General features: G+C 63.7%; 2 protein-coding genes across 5 annotated transcripts in view; both read right to left on the reverse strand.

Annotated features, from left to right (window-relative positions):
• Positions 1–5,570, reverse strand: part of CREB3 (cAMP responsive element binding protein 3) — a 48,365-nt gene extending 42,795 nt beyond the window's left edge. The window contains exons 1-3 of one of the 4 annotated variants that reach the window (XM_069745501.1): positions 5,251–5,570; positions 1,254–1,385; positions 26–296 (exon numbers count right to left, since the gene is read on the reverse strand). In XM_069745501.1, coding sequence (XP_069601602.1) covers positions 26–296; positions 1,254–1,385 — 403 coding nt within the window. In that variant the 5' untranslated portion in view covers positions 5,251–5,570. Of the gene's footprint in view, positions 1–25; positions 297–1,253; positions 1,386–5,238 lie in introns of all 4 variants that reach the window. The other 3 variants (XM_069745511.1, XM_069745515.1, XM_069745507.1) reach the window with 3 other exon arrangements.
• Positions 1–16,828, reverse strand: part of RGP1 (RGP1 homolog, RAB6A GEF complex partner 1) — a 391,618-nt gene that overhangs the window by 352,930 nt on the left and 21,860 nt on the right. The window lies entirely within an intron of this gene.

The raw sequence follows: 16,828 nt of genomic DNA on the forward strand, positions 1-16,828 counted from the left end.
TTCTGTATATTTACTGAGAACCTACCCAGATCTATGAACACGTCACCATCACAGGTTTCCGACCTCACGCTCTGCAGGGCATCCAGATCAATCTCCTGTAGCATGGAGTAGTTGTGTTCAGTCTGTACAATGTTGGGGCTGCCCGGTGGACTTGGCTCCCAAACACCAGGAGACGGAACTGCTGCCTGCCCTTCCGATATTCCACTGTCACTGGCCAGGGGAGAACTTGGACCTTCATCCAGCGGACTGCAGAGGAGCTCACACAGGAAGCTGTCCACCGCCGTGTCACTCAACACCTGGGATATGACCGCAGGTACTTAGTCAAAATCTCCATAGCTTGCAGAGCCTCTCCACTCCGACATTCATAGCGCCGACCTGCCATGCAGAGCCTCTCCACTCCAACATGATCAGCGCCAACCTGCCATGCAGAGCCTCTCCACTCTGACGTGATCAGCGCCAACCTGCCATGCACAGCCTCTCCACTCCGACATTCATAGCGCCGACCTGCCATGCAGAGCCTCTCCACTCCAACACGCACAGCGCAGACCTGCCATGCAGAGCCTCTGCACTCCAACACGCACAGTGCAGACCTGCCATGCAGAGCCTCTCCACTCCGACATGCACAGCGCAGACCTGCCATGCAGAGCCTCTCCACTCCGACATGCACAGCGCCGACCTGCCATGCAGAGCCTCTCCACTCCGACATGCACAGCGCCGACCTGCCATGCAGAGCTTCTCCACTCCGACACGCACAGCGCCGATCTGCCACGCAGAGCCTCTCCACTCCGACATGCACAGCGCCGATCTGCCACGCAGAGCCTCTCCACTCCGACATGCACAGCGCAGACCTGCCACGCAGAGCCTCTCCACTCCGACATGCACAGCGCAGACCTGCCATGCAGAGCCTCTCCACTCCGACATGCACAGCGCAGACCTGCCATGCAGAGCCTCTCCACTCCGACATGCACAGCGCAGACCTGCCATGCAGAGCCTCTCCACTCCGACATGCACAGCGCAGACCTGCCATGCAGGGCATGCAGAGCCTCTCCACTCCGACATGCACAGCGCAGACCTGCTCCATCCCGGCATGCACAGTTCAGCCTCCTGCTCGGTCACACACTGTAGAGCGCCTCCCTAACACACACACACAATGGCGTCTTGCATGCACGGACGCCTCCCCGGCACTTTCTTGCTGCACCCCGACATACAGCAGGGTTGGAAAGGACAATGCACAGTCACAGGACCCCCCTCACCTCGGCATCCAGAGGGCCCCATCCCCCCACCTCTTGATCACTGTCCGCACAGACTCCTGGGAAGAGATCGTCCAGCAGATCATCCAGCAAATCCGCAGCCTCCATCGCCTCCAGTTCTCCAAAGAGCGACATCTACAAAAGGGGCAAGAAAGTCACCACACCCAGAAGATACAGCCAAGGAGGAGGGGCGAGCAGCCACAGGACGAAAAAGGGGGAGATGGGGGCGGAGCTGCCACAGGAAGAAAAAAGGGGGAGAGGAGACCAGCCACAGGAAGACAAGGGGGGGAGATGGGGGTCGATAGGGGTGGGAGGCCGATAGAGGGGGGGGCGACGGGGAGGGGAGAGCAGCCACAGGAAGACAAGGGGGGGAGATGGGGGTCGATAGGGGAGAAGGTCCGATAAAAGGGGGGGCGACGGGGAGGGGAGAGCAGCCACAGGAAGAAAAGGGGGCGACGGGGAGGGGAGAGCAGCCACAGGAAGACAAGGGGGGGGGGGATGGGGGTCGATAGAGGAGGGGGGGCGACGAGGAGGGGAGAGCGGCCACAGGAAGAAAAGGGGGAGACGAGGGCCGATAGAGGAGGGGGGGGCGACGGGGAGGGGAGAGCAGCCACAGGAAGAAAAGGGGGGAGACAATAGAGGAGGGGAGGGGGTTTCGATGGAGGAGGGGAGAGGAGGAGGGTTGATAGAAGAGCGGAGGGAGGAACGATAGAAGAGGGGAGGCTGATAGAGGAGGGGAGGGGCCGACGAGGAGGGGAGGGGGGGGGCGACGAGGAGGGCAGCAATGGGAGGGGACCGACGAGGAGGGTGGGGCAACAAAGAGGGGAGGGGGGCGACAAGGAGGGGAGGGAGACCCAAGGGGGAAGGAAAGGACAAAGGGGCATGCTTGGTGCCTTGGGGTAATCCTTGACACTAATCTCTCTTTCAAGCCACATATCCAAGCCCTTTCCACAACCTGTCTCCTCCATACATCTGTGACCTCGTCTCCCGGTACTTACCTACACGCAACCTCCGATCCTCAGAAGATCTCCTTCTCTACTCCGCTCTTATCTCCTCTTCCCACAATCGTATACAAGATTTCTCTTGCGAATCACCCCTACTCAAGAACTCTCTACCCCAACACATCAGACTCTCACCTACCATCGAAACCTTCAAAAAGAACCTGAAGACCCACCTCTTCCGACAAGTCTACAACCTGCAGTAACCACCGATCGACCAAACCACTGCATGACCATCTCTACCCTCACCTACTGTATCCTCACCCATCCCTTGTAGACTGTGAGCCCTCGCGGGCAGGGTCCTCACTCCTCCTGTATCCTCACCCATCCCTTGTAGATTGTGAGCCCTCGCGGGCAGGGTCCTCACTCCTCCTGTATCCTCACCCATCCCTTGTAGATTGTGAGCCCTCGCGGGCAGGGTCCTCTCCTACTGTATCCTCACCCATCCCTTGCAGACTGTGAGCCCTCGCGGGCAGGGTCCTCTCTCCTCCTGTATCCTCACCCATCCCTTGTAGATTGTGAGCCCTCGCGGGCAGGGTCCTCTCTCCTCCTGTATCCTCACCCATCCCTTGTACATTGTGAGCCCTCGCGGGCAGGGTCCTCTCTCCTCCTGTATCCTCACTCATCCCTTGTAGATTGTGAGCCCTCGCGGGCAGGGTCCTCTCTCCTCCTGTATGCTCACCCATCCCTTGTAGATTGTGAGCCCTCGCGGGCAGGGTCCTCTCTCCTCCTGTATGCTCACCCATCCCTTGTAGACTGTGAGCCCTCGCGGGCAGGGTCCTCTCTCCTACTGTATCCTCACCCATCCCTTGTAGATTGTGAGCCCTCGCGGGCAGGGTCCTCTCTCCTCCTGTATCCTCACCCATCCCTTGTAGATTGTGAGCCCTCGCGGGCAGGGTCCTCTCTCCTCCTGTATTCTCACCCATCCCTTGTAGATTGTGAGCCCTCGCGGGCAGGGTCCTCTCTCCTCCTGTATTCTCACCCATCCCTTGTAGATTGTGAGCCCTCGCGGGCAGGGTCCTCTCACCTACTGTATCCTCACCCACCCAGTGTAGATTGTGAGCCCTCGCGGGCAGGGTCCCCTCTCCTACTGTATCCTCACCCATCCCTTGTAGATTGTGAGCCCTCGCGGGCAGGGTCCTCTCTCCTCCTGTATCCTCACCCATCCCTTGTAGATTGTGAGCCCTCGCGGGCAGGGTCCTCTCTACTACTGTATCCTCACCCATCCCGTGTAGATTGTGAGCCCTCGCGGGCAGGGTCCTCTCTCCTCCTGTATCCTCACCCATCCCTTGTAGATTGTGAGCCCTCGCGGGCAGGGTCCTCTCTCCTCCTGTATTCTCACCCATCCCTTGTAGATTGTGAGCCCTCGCGGGCAGGGTCCTCTCTCCTCCTGGACCAGTTATGACTTGTATTGTTTAAGATTATTGTACTTGATTTTATTATGTATACCCCTCCTCACATGTAAAGCGCCATGGAATAAATGGCGCTATAACAAATAATAATAATGGGGAGGACAAAAGGGGGGACAAAAGGGAGGAAGAAAGGAGGACAAAAGGGGGGGGGAAAGGAGGACAAAGGGGCGGGAAAGGAGGACAAAAGGGGGAAGGTAACGACAAAAAGGGAGGGAGGAAGACAAAAGGGGGAAGGGGAGGAAGAAGGGGGAGAAAAAGGGAGAAGGGGGGAGGAAAAGGGGCGAAGAAGGGGGAGGAAAAGGGGGGAAGAAGGGGGAGGAAAAGGGGGGAAGAAGGGGGAGGAAAAGGGGGAGGAAAAGGGGGGGGAAGAAGGGGGAGGAAAAGGGGGGGGGGAGAAGGGGGAGGAAAAGGGGGAGGAAAAGGGGGGGGAAGAAGGGGGAGGAAAAGGGGGGGGGGAAGAAGGGGGAGGAAAAGGGGGGGGAAGAAGGGGGAGGAAAAGGGGGATGAAAAGGGGGGGGAAGAAGGGGGAGGAAAAGGGGGATGAAAAGGGGGGGGAAGAAGGGGGAGGAAAAGGGGGGGGGAAGAAGGGGGAGGAAAAGGGGGGGAAGAAGGGGGAGGAAAAGGGGGGAAGAAGGGGGAGGAAAAGGGGGGAAGAAGGGGGAGGAAAAGGGGGGAAGAAGGGAGAGGAAAAGGGGGGAAGAAGGGGGAGGAAAAGGGGGGAAGAAGGGGGAGGAAAAGGGGGGAAGAAGGGGGAGGAAAGGGGAGGAAAAGGGGCGAAGGAGGAGGAAAAGAAGGGGGAGGAAAAGGGGGGAAGAAGGGAGAGGAAAAGGGGGGAAGAAGGGGGAGGAAAAGGGGGAGGAAAAGGGGGGGAAGAAGGGGGAGGAAAAGGGGGGAAGAAGGGGGAGGAAAAGGGGGGAAGAAGGGGGGGAAAGGGGGGAAGAAGGGGGGGGGAAGGGGGGAAGGGGGAGGAAAAGGGGGGAAGAAGGGAGAGGAAAAGGGGGGGGGAAGAAGGGGGAGGAAAAGGGGGGAAGAAGGGGGAGGAAAAGGGGGGGGGAAGAAGGGGGAGGAAAAGGGGGGAAGAAGGGGGAGGAAAAGGGGGGGGGAAGAAGGGGGAGGAAAAGGGGGGAAGAAGGGGGAGGAAAAGGGGGGGGGAAGAAGGGGGAGGAAAAGGGGGGGGAAGAAGGGGGAGGAAAAGGGGGGGGGGAAGAAGGGGGAGGAAAAGGGGGGAAGAAGGGGGGGGGAAAGGGGGGAAGAAGGGGGGGGGAAAGGGGGGAAGAAGGGGGAGGAAAAGGGGGGAAGAAGGGGGGGGGAAAGGGGGGAAGAAGGGGGGGGAAAGGGGGGTGGACGGTGCTCAGGGCGGCAAGAGAGGAGTTGGAGGAAGTGAGAGGGGGGCAGATGGGGGAGGGTTTATTCCGAGACAGGGGACTAGGGGGTAAGGCGGGGGAGGGGCGAGATGGGGCCAGTGAGGTGGGAGGAGCCTTCTACGCTAATTACAGCCGCCTGGTGGGACATGGTGATTAGGGGGCGGGGCTCCCGGTATGTAAGAAGTGGGGTGACATGTATGGGGGGCGGGCAGACCTGAGCTCTCACCTCCCGGCGCTCTCTCTCTCTCTCTCTGCTCTCAGCGGCGGCTCCTCCGTTTCTCTCTTCTCTTTCCTTTCTGTTCCGTCTTTTCCGGGTTCCAACACAACAGTAATGACGTCACGACCCGAGGTTTCGCGCTGCATGCCGGGAAATGTAGTTCCACCCTCTCCTCCCAGCTCTGGCGACTTCTGTGTCACTGCCACGTCCGCAGCCTCCTTACCCTATCAGCTAATGGCTGAGGGCACACGTGACCTTATAGTACCGCCCTCAGCTGTGCCGTGTGTGGGCGGAGGAAGCGGTGTGCGGCGGCCATCTCTAGTGTGGGCAGAGCCTGCCGTCCGTCACGGGTCAGTGCCGCCCTCTGTCACGGGTCAGTGTCGCCCTCTGTCACGGATCAGTGTCGCCCTCTGTCACGGATCAGTGTCGCCCTCTGTCACGGATCAGTGCCTCCCTCTGTCACGGATCAGTGTCGCCCTCTGTCACGGATCAGTGTCGCCCTCTGTCACGGGTCAGTGCCGCCCTCTGTCACGGGTCAGTGCCTCCCTCTGTCACGGGTCAGTGCCGCCCTCTGTCACGGGTCAGTGTCGCCCTCTGTCACGGATCAGTGCCGCCCTCTGTCACGGGTCAGTGCCGCCCTCTGTCACGGATCAGTGCCTCCCTCTGTCACGGGTCAGTGCCGCCCTCTGTCACGGGTCAGTGCCGCCCTCTGTCACGGGTCAGTGCCTCCCTCTGTCACGGGTCAGTGCCGCCCTCTGTCACGGATCAGTGCCTCCCTCTGTCACGGGTCAGTGTCGCCCTCTGTCACGGATCAGTGCCTCCCTCTGTCACGGGTCAGTGCCGCCCTCTGTCACGGGTCAGTGCCGCCCTCTGTCACGGATCAGTGCCGCCCTCTGTCGCGGGTCAGTGCCGCCCTCTGTCACGGATCAGTGCCGCCCTCTGTCACGGGTCAGTGTCGCCCTCTGTCACGGATCAGTGCCTCCCTCTGTCACGGGTCAGTGCCGCCCTCTGTCACGGGTCAGTGCCTCCCTCTGTCACGGGTCAGTGCCGCCCTCTGTCACGGATCAGTGCCTCCCTCTGTCACGGGTCAGTGCCGCCCTCTGTCACGGGTCAGTGTCGCCCTCTGTCACGGGTCAGTGCCTCCCTCTGTCACGGGTCAGTGCCGCCCTCTGTCACGGATCAGTGCCTCCCTCTGTCACGGGTCAGTGTCGCCCTCTGTCACGGATCAGTGCCTCCCTCTGTCACGGGTCAGTGTCGCCCTCTGTCACGGATCAGTGCCGCCCTCTGTCACGGGTCAGTGTCGCCCTCTGTCACGGGTCAGTGTCGCCCTCTGTCACGGATCAGTGCCTCCCTCTGTCACGGATCAGTGTCGCCCTCTGTCACGGGTCAGTGCCTCCCTCTGTCACGGATCAGTGCCGCCCTCTGTCACAGATCAGTGCCGCCCTCTGTCACGGGTCAGTGCCGCCCTCTGTCACGGATCAGTGTCGCCCTCTGTCACGGGTCAGTGCCGCCCTCTGTCACGGATCAGTGCCGCCCTCTGTCACGTGTCAGTGCCGCCCTCTGTCACGGGTCAGTGCCGCCCTCTGTCACGGGTCAGTGCCGCCCTCTGTCACGGGTCAGTGTCGCCCTCTGTCACGGATCAGTGTCGCCCTCTGTCACGGATCAGTGCCTCCCTCTGTCACGGATCAGTGTCGCCCTCTGTCACGGGTCAGTGTCGCCCTCTGTCACGGGTCAGTGCCGCCCTCTGTCAGGGGTCAGTGCCGCCCTCTGTCACGGATCAGTGCCGCCCTCTGTCACGGGTCAGTGCCGCCCTCTGTCACGGGTCAGTGCCGCTCTCTGTCACGGATCAGTGTCGCCCTCTGTCACGGGTCAGTGCCGCCCTCTGTCACAGTTCAGTGCCTCCCTCTGTCACGGATCAGTGCCGCCCTCTGTCACGGATCAGTGCCGCCCTCTGTCACGGATCAGTGCCCCCTCTGTCACGGATCAGTGCCGCCCTCTGTCACGGATCAGTGCCGCCCTCTGTCACGGATCAGTGCCGCCCTCTGTCACGGATCAGTGCCCGCCCTCTGTCACGGGTCAGTGCCGCACTCTGTCACGGATCAGTGCCGCCCTCTGTCACGGGTCAGTGCCGCCCTCTGTCACGGATCAGTGTCGCCCTCTGTCAGGGGTCAGTGCCTCCCTCTGTCACGGATCAGTGCCTCCCTCTGTCACGGGTCAGTGCCGCCCTCTGTCACAGATCAGTGCCCCCCTCTGTCAGGGGTCAGTGCCTCCCTCTGTCACGGGTCAGTGCCGCCCTCTGTCACGGGTCAGTGCCGCCCTCTGTCACGGGTCAGTGCCGCCCTCTGTCACGGGTCAGTGCCGCCCTCTGTCACGGGTCAGTGCCGCCCTCTGTCACGGGTCAGTGCCGCCCTCTGTCACGGGTCAGTGCCGCCCTCTGTCACGGGTCAGTGCCGCTCTCTGTCACGGATCAGTGTCGCCCTCTGTCACGGGTCAGTGCCGCTCTCTGTCACGGATCAGTGTCGCCCTCTGTCACGGGTCAGTGCCGCCCTCTGTCACGGATCAGTGCCCCCCTCTGTCACGGATCAGTGCCGCCCTCTGTCACGGATCAGTGCCGCCCTCTGTCACGGATCAGTGCCCCCCTCTGTCACGGATCAGTGCCGCCCTCTGTCACGGATCAGTGCCGCCCTCTGTCACGGATCAGTGCCGCCCTCTGTCACGGATCAGTGCCGCCCTCTGTCACGGATCAGTGCCGCCCTCTGTCACGGATCAGTGCCGCCCTCTGTCACGGGTCAGTGCCGCCCTCTGTCACGGATCAGTGCCGCCCTCTGTCACGGATCAGTGCCGCCCTCTGTCACGGGTCAGTGCCGCCCTCTGTCACGGGTCAGTGCCGCCCTCTGTCACGGATCAGTGTCGCCCTCTGTCACAGGTCAGTGCCGCCCTCTGTCACAGATCAGTGCCTCCCTCTGTCAGGGATCAGTGCCGCCCTCTGTCACGGATCAGTGCCCGCCCTCTGTCACGGATCAGTGTCGCCCTCTGTCACGGATCAGTGTCGCCCTCTGTCAGGGGTCAATGCCTCCCTCTGTCACGGATCAGTGTCGCCCTCTGTCAGGGGTCAATGCCTCCCTCTGTCACGGATCAGTGCCTCCCTCTGTCACGGGTCAGTGCCGCCCTCTGTCACGGGTCAGTGCCGCCCTCTGTCACGGATCAGTGCCGCCCTCTGTCACGGATCAGTGCCGCCCTCTGTCACGGGTCAGTGCCGCCCTCTGTCACGGGTCAGTGCCGCCCTCTGTCACGGATCAGTGCCGCCCTCTGTCACAGATCAGTGCCGCCCTCTGTCACGGATCAGTGCCGCCCTCTGTCACGGGTCAGTGCCGCCCTCTGTCACGGGTCAGTGCCGCTCTCTGTCACGGGTCAGTGCCGCCCTCTGTCACGGGTCAGTGCCTCCCTCTGTCAGGGGTCAGTGCCGCCCTCTGTCACGGGTCAGTGCCGCCCTCTGTCACAGATCAGTGCCCCCCTCTGTCAGGGGTCAGTGCCTCCCTCTGTCACGGGTCAGCGCCGCCCTCTGTCACGGGTCAGTGCCGCACTCTGTCACGGGTCAGTGCCGCCCTCTGTCACGAGTCAGTGCCGCCCTCTGTCACGGGTCAGTGCCGCCCTCTGTCACGGATCAGTGCCGCCCTCTGTCACGGATCAGTGCCCCCCTCTGTCAGGGGTCAGTGCTGCCCTCTGTCACGGGTCAGTGCCGCCCTCTGTCACGGGTCAGTGCCGCCCTCTGTCACGGGTCAGTGCCGCTCTCTATCACGGATCAGTGTCGCCCTCTGTCACGGGTCAGTGCCGCCCTCTGTCACAGATCAATGCCGCCCTCTGTCAGGGGTCAGTGCCTCCCTCTGTCACGGATCAGTGCCGCCCTCTGTCACGGGTCAGTGCCGCCCTCTGTCACGGGTCAGTGCCGCTCTCTGTCACGGATCAGTGTCGCCCTCTGTCACGGGTCAGTGCCGCCCTCTGTCACAGATCAGTGCCTCCCTCTGTCACGGGTCAGTGCCGCCCTCTGTCACGGATCAGTGCCCCCCTCTGTCACGGATCAGTGCCGCCCTCTGTCACGGATCAGTGCCGCCCTCTGTCACGGATCAGTGCCGCCCTCTGTCACGGATCAGTGCCGCCCTCTGTCACGGATCAGTGCCGCCCTCTGTCACGGATCAGTGCCGCCCTCTGTCACGGATCAGTGCCGCCCTCTGTCACGGATCAGTGCCGCCCTCTGTCACGGGTCAGTGCCGCCCTCTGTCACGGATCAGTGCCGCCCTCTGTCACGGATCAGTGCCGCCCTCTGTCACGGGTCAGTGCCGCCCTCTGTCACGGGTCAGTGCCGCCCTCTGTCACGGATCAGTGTCGCCCTCTGTCACAGGTCAGTGCCGCCCTCTGTCACAGATCAGTGCCGCCCTCTGTCACGGGTCAGTGCCTCCCTCTGTCAGGGATCAGTGCCGCCCTCTGTCACGGATCAGTGCCCGCCCTCTGTCACGGATCAGTGTCGCCCTCTGTCAGGGGTCAATGCCTCCCTCTGTCACGGATCAGTGTCGCCCTCTGTCAGGGGTCAATGCCTCCCTCTGTCACGGATCAGTGCCTCCCTCTGTCACGGGTCAGTGCCGCCCTCTGTCACGGGTCAGTGCCGCCCTCTGTCACGGATCAGTGCCGCCCTCTGTCACGGATCAGTGCCGCCCTCTGTCACGGGTCAGTGCCGCCCTCTGTCACGGGTCAGTGCCGCCCTCTGTCACGGATCAGTGCCGCCCTCTGTCACAGATCAGTGCCGCCCTCTGTCACGGATCAGTGCCGCCCTCTGTCACGGGTCAGTGCCGCCCTCTGTCACGGGTCAGTGCCGCTCTCTGTCACGGGTCAGTGCCGCCCTCTGTCACGGGTCAGTGCCTCCCTCTGTCAGGGGTCAGTGCCGCCCTCTGTCACGGGTCAGTGCCGCCCTCTGTCACAGATCAGTGCCCCCCTCTGTCAGGGGTCAGTGCCTCCCTCTGTCACGGGTCAGCGCCGCCCTCTGTCACGGGTCAGTGCCGCACTCTGTCACGGGTCAGTGCCGCCCTCTGTCACGAGTCAGTGCCGCCCTCTGTCACGGGTCAGTGCCGCCCTCTGTCACGGATCAGTGCCGCCCTCTGTCACGGATCAGTGCCCCCCTCTGTCAGGGGTCAGTGCTGCCCTCTGTCACGGGTCAGTGCCGCCCTCTGTCACGGGTCAGTGCCGCCCTCTGTCACGGGTCAGTGCCGCTCTCTATCACGGATCAGTGTCGCCCTCTGTCACGGGTCAGTGCCGCCCTCTGTCACAGATCAATGCCGCCCTCTGTCAGGGGTCAGTGCCTCCCTCTGTCACGGATCAGTGCCGCCCTCTGTCACGGGTCAGTGCCGCCCTCTGTCACGGGTCAGTGCCGCTCTCTGTCACGGATCAGTGTCGCCCTCTGTCACGGGTCAGTGCCGCCCTCTGTCACAGATCAGTGCCTCCCTCTGTCACGGATCAGTGCCGCCCTCTGTCACGGATCAGTGCCGCCCTCTGTCACGGATCAGTGCCGCCCTCTGTCACGGATCAGTGCCGCCCTCTGTCACGGATCAGTGCCGCCCTCTGTCACGGATCAGTGCCGCCCTCTGTCACGGATCAGTGCCGCCCTCTGTCACGGATCAGTGCCCGCCCTCTGTCACGGGTCAGTGCCGCCCTCTGTCACGGATCAGTGCCGCCCTCTGTCACGGGTCAGTGCCGCCCTCTGTCACGGATCAGTGTCGCCCTCTGTCAGGGGTCAGTGCCTCCCTCTGTCACGGATCAGTGCCGCCCTCTGTCACGGATCAGTGCCTCCCTCTGTCACGGGTCAGTGCCGCCCTCTGTCACAGATCAGTGCCCCCCTCTGTCACGGGTCAGTGCCGCCCTCTGTCAGGGGTCAGTGCCTCCCTCTGTCACGGGTCAGTGCCGCCCTCTGTCACGGGTCAGTGCCGCCCTCTGTCACGGGTCAGTGCCGCCCTCTGTCACGGGTCAGTGCCGCCCTCTGTCACGGATCAGTGTCGCCCTCTGTCACGGGTCAGTGCCGCCCTCTGTCACAGATCAGTGCCTCCCTCTGTCAGGGGTCAGTGCCTCCCTCTGTCACGGATCAGTGTCGCCCTCTGTCACGGGTCAGTGCCGCCCTCTGTCACGGGTCAGTGCCGCCCTCTGTCACGGGTCAGTGCCGCTCTCTGTCACGGATCAGTGTCGCCCTCTGTCACGGGTCAGTGCCGCCCTCTGTCACAGATCAGTGCCTCCCTCTGTCAGGGGTCAGTGCCTCCCTCTGTCACGGATCAGTGTCGCCCTCTGTCACGGGTCAGTGCCTCCCTCTGTCACGGATCAGTGCCTCCCTCTGTCACGGATCAGTGCCGCCCTCTGTCACGGATCAGTGCCCCCCTCTGTCACGGATCAGTGCCTCCCTCTGTCAGGGGTCAGTGCCGCCCTCTGTCACGGATCAGTGTCGCCCTCTGTCAGGGGTCAGTGCCGCCCTCTGTCACGGATCAGTGCCGCCCTCTGTCACGGATCAGTGCCGCCCTCTGTCACGGATCAGTGCCGCCCTCTGTCACGGGTCAGTGCCGCCCTCTGTCACGTGTCAGTGCCGCTCTCTGTCAAGGGTCAGTGCCGCCCTCTGTCACGGATCAGTGCCGCCCTCTGTCACGGGTCAGTGCCTCCCTCTGTCACGGGTCAGTGCCGCTCTCTGTCACGGGTCAGTGCCGCCCTCTGTCACGGGTCAGTGCCGCTCTCTGTCACGGGTCAGTGCCGCCCTCTGTCACGGATCAGTGCCGCCCTCTGTCACGGGTCAGTGCCGCCCTCTGTCACGGGTCAGTGCCGCCCTCTGTCACGGGTCAGTGCCGCTCTCTGTCACGGGTCAGTGCCGCCCTCTGTCACGGATCAGTCTCGCCCTCTGTCACGGGTCAGTGCCGCCCTCTGTCACGGGTCAGTGCCGCCCTCTGTCACGGGTCAGTGCCGCTCTCTGTCACGGGTCAGTGCCGCCCTCTGTCACGGGTCAGTGCCGCCCTCTGTCACGGATCAGTGCCGCCCTCTCTCACGGATCAGTGCCGCCCTCTGTCGGGTCAGTGCCGCCCTCTTGTCACGGATCAGTGCCGCCCTCTGTCACGGATCAGTGCCGCCCTCTGTCACGGGTCAGTGCCGCCCTCTGTCGCGGGTCAGTGCCGCCCTCTGTCACGGATCAGTGCCTCCCTCTGTCACGGGTCAGTGCCGCTCTCTCTCACGGATCAGTGCCGCCCTCTGTCGGGTCAGTGCCGCCCTCTTGTCACGGATCAGTGCCGCCCTCTGTCACGGATCAGTGCCTCCCTCTGTCACGGGTCAGTGCCGCTCTCTGTCACGGGTCAGTGCCGCCCTCTGTCACGGGTCAGTGCCGCCCTCTGTCACGGATCAGTGCCGCCCTCTCTCACGGATCAGTGCCGCCCTCTGTCGGGTCAGTGCCGCCCTCTTGTCACGTATCAGTGTCGCCCTCTGTCACGGATCAGTGCCGCCCTCTGTCACGGGTCAGTGCCGCCCTCTGTCGCGGGTCAGTGCCGCCCTCTGTCACGGATCAGTGCCTCCCTCTGTCACGGATCAGTGCCGCCCTCTGTCACGGGTCAGTGCCGCTCTCTGTCACGGGTCAGTGCCGCCCTCTCACGGATCAGTGCCGCCCTCTGTCACGGGTCAGTGCCGCCCTCTGTCACGGGTCAGTGCCGCTCTCTGTCACGGATCAGTGTCGCCCTCTGTCACGGGTCAGTGCCGCCCTCTGTCACAGATCAGTGCCTCCCTCTGTCAGGGGTCAGTGCCTCCCTCTGTCAGGATCAGTGTCGCCCTCTGTCACGGGTCAGTGCCGCCCTCTGTCACGGGTCAGTGCCGCCCTCTGTCACGGGTCAGTGCCGCTCTCTGTCACGGATCAGTGTCGCCCTCTGTCACGGGTCAGTGCCGCCCTCTGTCACAGATCAGTGCCTCCCTCTGTCAGGGGTCAGTGCCTCCCTCTGTCACGGATCAGTGTCGCCCTCTGTCACGGGTCAGTGCCTCCCTCTGTCACGGATCAGTGCCTCCCTCTGTCACGGATCAGTGCCGCCCTCTGTCACGGATCAGTGCCCCCCTCTGTCACGGATCAGTGCCTCCCTCTGTCAGGGGTCAGTGCCGCCCTCTGTCACGGATCAGTGTCGCCCTCTGTCAGGGGTCAGTGCCGCCCTCTGTCACGGATCAGTGCCGCCCTCTGTCACGGATCAGTGCCGCCCTCTGTCACGGATCAGTGCCGCCCTCTGTCACGGGTCAGTGCCGCCCTCTGTCACGTGTCAGTGCCGCTCTCTGTCAAGGGTCAGTGCCGCCCTCTGTCACGGGTCAGTGCCTCCCTCTGTCACGGGTCAGTGCCGCTCTCTGTCACGGGTCAGTGCCGCCCTCTGTCACGGGTCAGTGCCGCTCTCTGTCACGGGTCAGTGCCGCCCTCTGTCACGGATCAGTGCCGCCCTCTGTCACGGGTCAGTGCCGCCCTCTGTCACGGGTCAGTGCCGCCCTCTGTCACGGGTCAGTGCCGCTCTCTGTCACGGGTCAGTGCCGCCCTCTGTCACGGATCAGTCTCGCCCTCTGTCACGGGTCAGTGCCGCCCTCTGTCACGGGTCAGTGCCGCCCTCTGTCACGGGTCAGTGCCGCTCTCTGTCACGGGTCAGTGCCGCCCTCTGTCACGGGTCAGTGCCGCCCTCTGTCACGGATCAGTGCCGCCCTCTCTCACGGATCAGTGCCGCCCTCTGTCGGGTCAGTGCCGCCCTCTTGTCACGGATCAGTGCCGCCCTCTGTCACGGATCAGTGCCGCCCTCTGTCACGGGTCAGTGCCGCCCTCTGTCACGGATCAGTGCCGCCCTCTGTCACGGGTCAGTGCCGCCCTCTGTCGCGGGTCAGTGCCGCCCTCTGTCACGGATCAGTGCCTCCCTCTGTCACGGATCAGTGCCGCCCTCTGTCACGGGTCAGTGCCGCTCTCTGTCACGGGTCAGTGCCGCCCTCTCACGGATCAGTGCCGCCCTCTGTCACGGGTCAGTGCCGCTCTCTGTCACGGGTCAGTGCCGCCCTCTGTCACGGGTCAGTGCCGCCCTCTGTCACGGATCAGTGCCGCCCTCTCTCACGGATCAGTGCCGCCCTCTGTCGCGGATCAGTGCCGCCCTCTTGTCACGGATCAGTGCCGCCCTCTGTCACGGATCAGTGCCGCCCTCTGTCACGGGTCAGTGCCGCCCTCTGTCACGGATCAGTGCCGCCCTCTGTCAGGGATCAGTGCCGCCCTCTGTCACGTGTCAGTGCCGCTCTCTGTCACGGGTCAGTGCCGCCCTCTGTCACGGATCAGTGCCTCCCTCTGTCACGTGTCAGTGCCGCTCTCTGTCACGGGTCAGTGCCGCCCTCTGTCACTTGTCAGTGCCGCCCTCTGTCACGGGTCAGTGCCACCCTCTGTCACGGATCAGTGCCGCCCTCTGTCACAGGTCAGTGCCGCCCTCTGTCACGGGTCAGTGCCGCTCTCTGTCACGGGTCAGTGCCGCCCTCTGTCACGGATCAGTGCCGCCCTCTGTCACGGATCAGTGCCGCCCTCTGTCACGGGTCAGTGCCCCCTCTGTCACGGATCAGTGCCGCCCTCTGTCACGGATCAGTGCCGCCCTCTGTCACGGGTCAGTGCCCCCTCTGTCACGGATCAGTGCCGCCCTCTGTCACGGATCAGTGCCCCCCTCTGTCACGGATCAGTGCCGCCCTCTGTCACGGATCAGTGCCTCCCTCTGTCACGGATCAGTGCCCCCCTCTGTCACGGATCAGTGCCGCCCTCTGTCACGGGTCAGTGCCGCCCTCTGTCACGGATCAGTGCCGCCCTCTGTCACGGATCAGTGCCGCCCTCTGTCACGGATCAGTGCCGCCCTCTGTCACGGGTCAGTGCCGCACTCTGTCACGGATCAGTGCCGCCCTCTGTCACGGGTCAGTGCCTCCCTCTGTCACGGGTCAGTGCCGCCCTCTGTCACGGGTCAGTGCCGCCCTCTGTCACGGATCAGTGCCGCCCTCTGTCACGGATCAGTGCCGCCCTCTGTCACGGGTCAGTGCCGCCCTCTGTCACTTGTCAGTGCCGCCCTCTGTCACGGGTCAGTGCCGCCCTCTGTCACGGATCAGTGCCGCCCTCTGTCACGGGTCAGTGCCGCCCTCTGTCACGGGTCAGTGCCGCCCTCTGTCACGGATCAGTGCCTCCCTCTGTCACGGGTAAGTGTCGCCCTCTGTCACGGATCAGTGCCGCCCTCTGTCACGGGTCAGTGCCGCACTCTGTCACGGATCAGTGCCCCCCTCTGTCACGGATCAGTGCCGCCCTCTGTCACGGGTCAGTGCCGCACTCTGTCACAGATCAGTGCCCCCCTCTGTCACGGGTCAGTGCCGCCCTCTGTCACGGGTCAGTGCCCGCCCTCTGTCACGGGTCAGTGCCGCCCTCTGTCACGGGTCAGTGCCGCCCTCTGTCACGGATCAGTGCCTCCCTCTGTCACGGGTAAGTGTCGCCCTCTGTCACGGATCAGTGCCGCCCTCTGTCACGGATCAGTGCCTCCCTCTGTCACGGGTCAGTGCCGCCCTCTGTCACAGATCAGTGCCCCCCTCTGTCAGGGGTCAGTGCCTCCCTCTGTCAGGGGTCAGTGCCGCCCTCTGTCACGGGTCAGTGCCGCCCTCTGTCACGGGTCAGTGCCGCCCTCTGTCACGGGTCAGTGCCGCCCTCTGTCACGGGTCAGTGCCGCCCTCTGTCACGGGTCAGTGCCGCACTCTGTCACGGATCAGTGCCGCCCTCTGTCAGGGGTCAGTGCCTCCCTCTGTCAGGGGTCAGTGCCGCCCTCTGTCACGGGTCAGTGCCTCCCTCTGTCACGGGTCAGTGCCTCCCTCTGTCACGGGTCAGTGCCTCCCTCTGTCACGGGTCAGTGCCGCCCTCTGTCACGGGTCAGTGCCGCACTCTGTCACGGATCAGTGCCGCCCTCTGTCACGGATCAGTGCCGCCCTCTGTCACAGATCAGTGCCTCCCTCTGTCAGGGGTCAGTGCCTCCCTCTGTCACGGATCAGTGTCGCCCTCTGTCACGGGTCAGTGCCGCCCTCTGTCACGGGTCAGTGCCGCCCTCTGTCACGGGTCAGTGCCGCTCTCTGTCACGGATCAGTGTCGCCCTCTGTCACGGGTCAGTGCCGCCCTCTGTCACAGATCAGTGCCTCCCTCTGTCAGTGCCTCCCTCTGTCACGGATCAGTGTCGCCCTCTGTCACGGGTCAGTGCCTCCCTCTGTCACGGATCAGTGCCTCCCTCTGTCACGGATCAGTGCCGCCCTCTGTCACGGATCAGTGCCCCCCTCTGTCACGGATCAGTGCCCCCCTCTGTCACGGGTCAGTGCCTCCCTCTGTCAGGGGTCAGTGCCGCCCTCTGTCACGGATCAGTGTCGCCCTCTGTCAGGGGTCAGTGCCGCCCTCTGTCACGGATCAGTGCCCCCCTCTGTCACGGATCAGTGCCGCCCTCTGTCACGGATCAGTGCCCCCCTCTGTCACGGATCAGTGCCGCCCTCTGTCACGGATCAGTGCCGCCCTCTGTCACGGATC

The sequence above is a fragment of the Ranitomeya imitator genome, chromosome 1 (assembly GCF_032444005.1).
Source record: "Ranitomeya imitator isolate aRanImi1 chromosome 1, aRanImi1.pri, whole genome shotgun sequence".
NCBI lineage: Eukaryota > Metazoa > Chordata > Amphibia > Anura > Dendrobatidae > Ranitomeya > Ranitomeya imitator.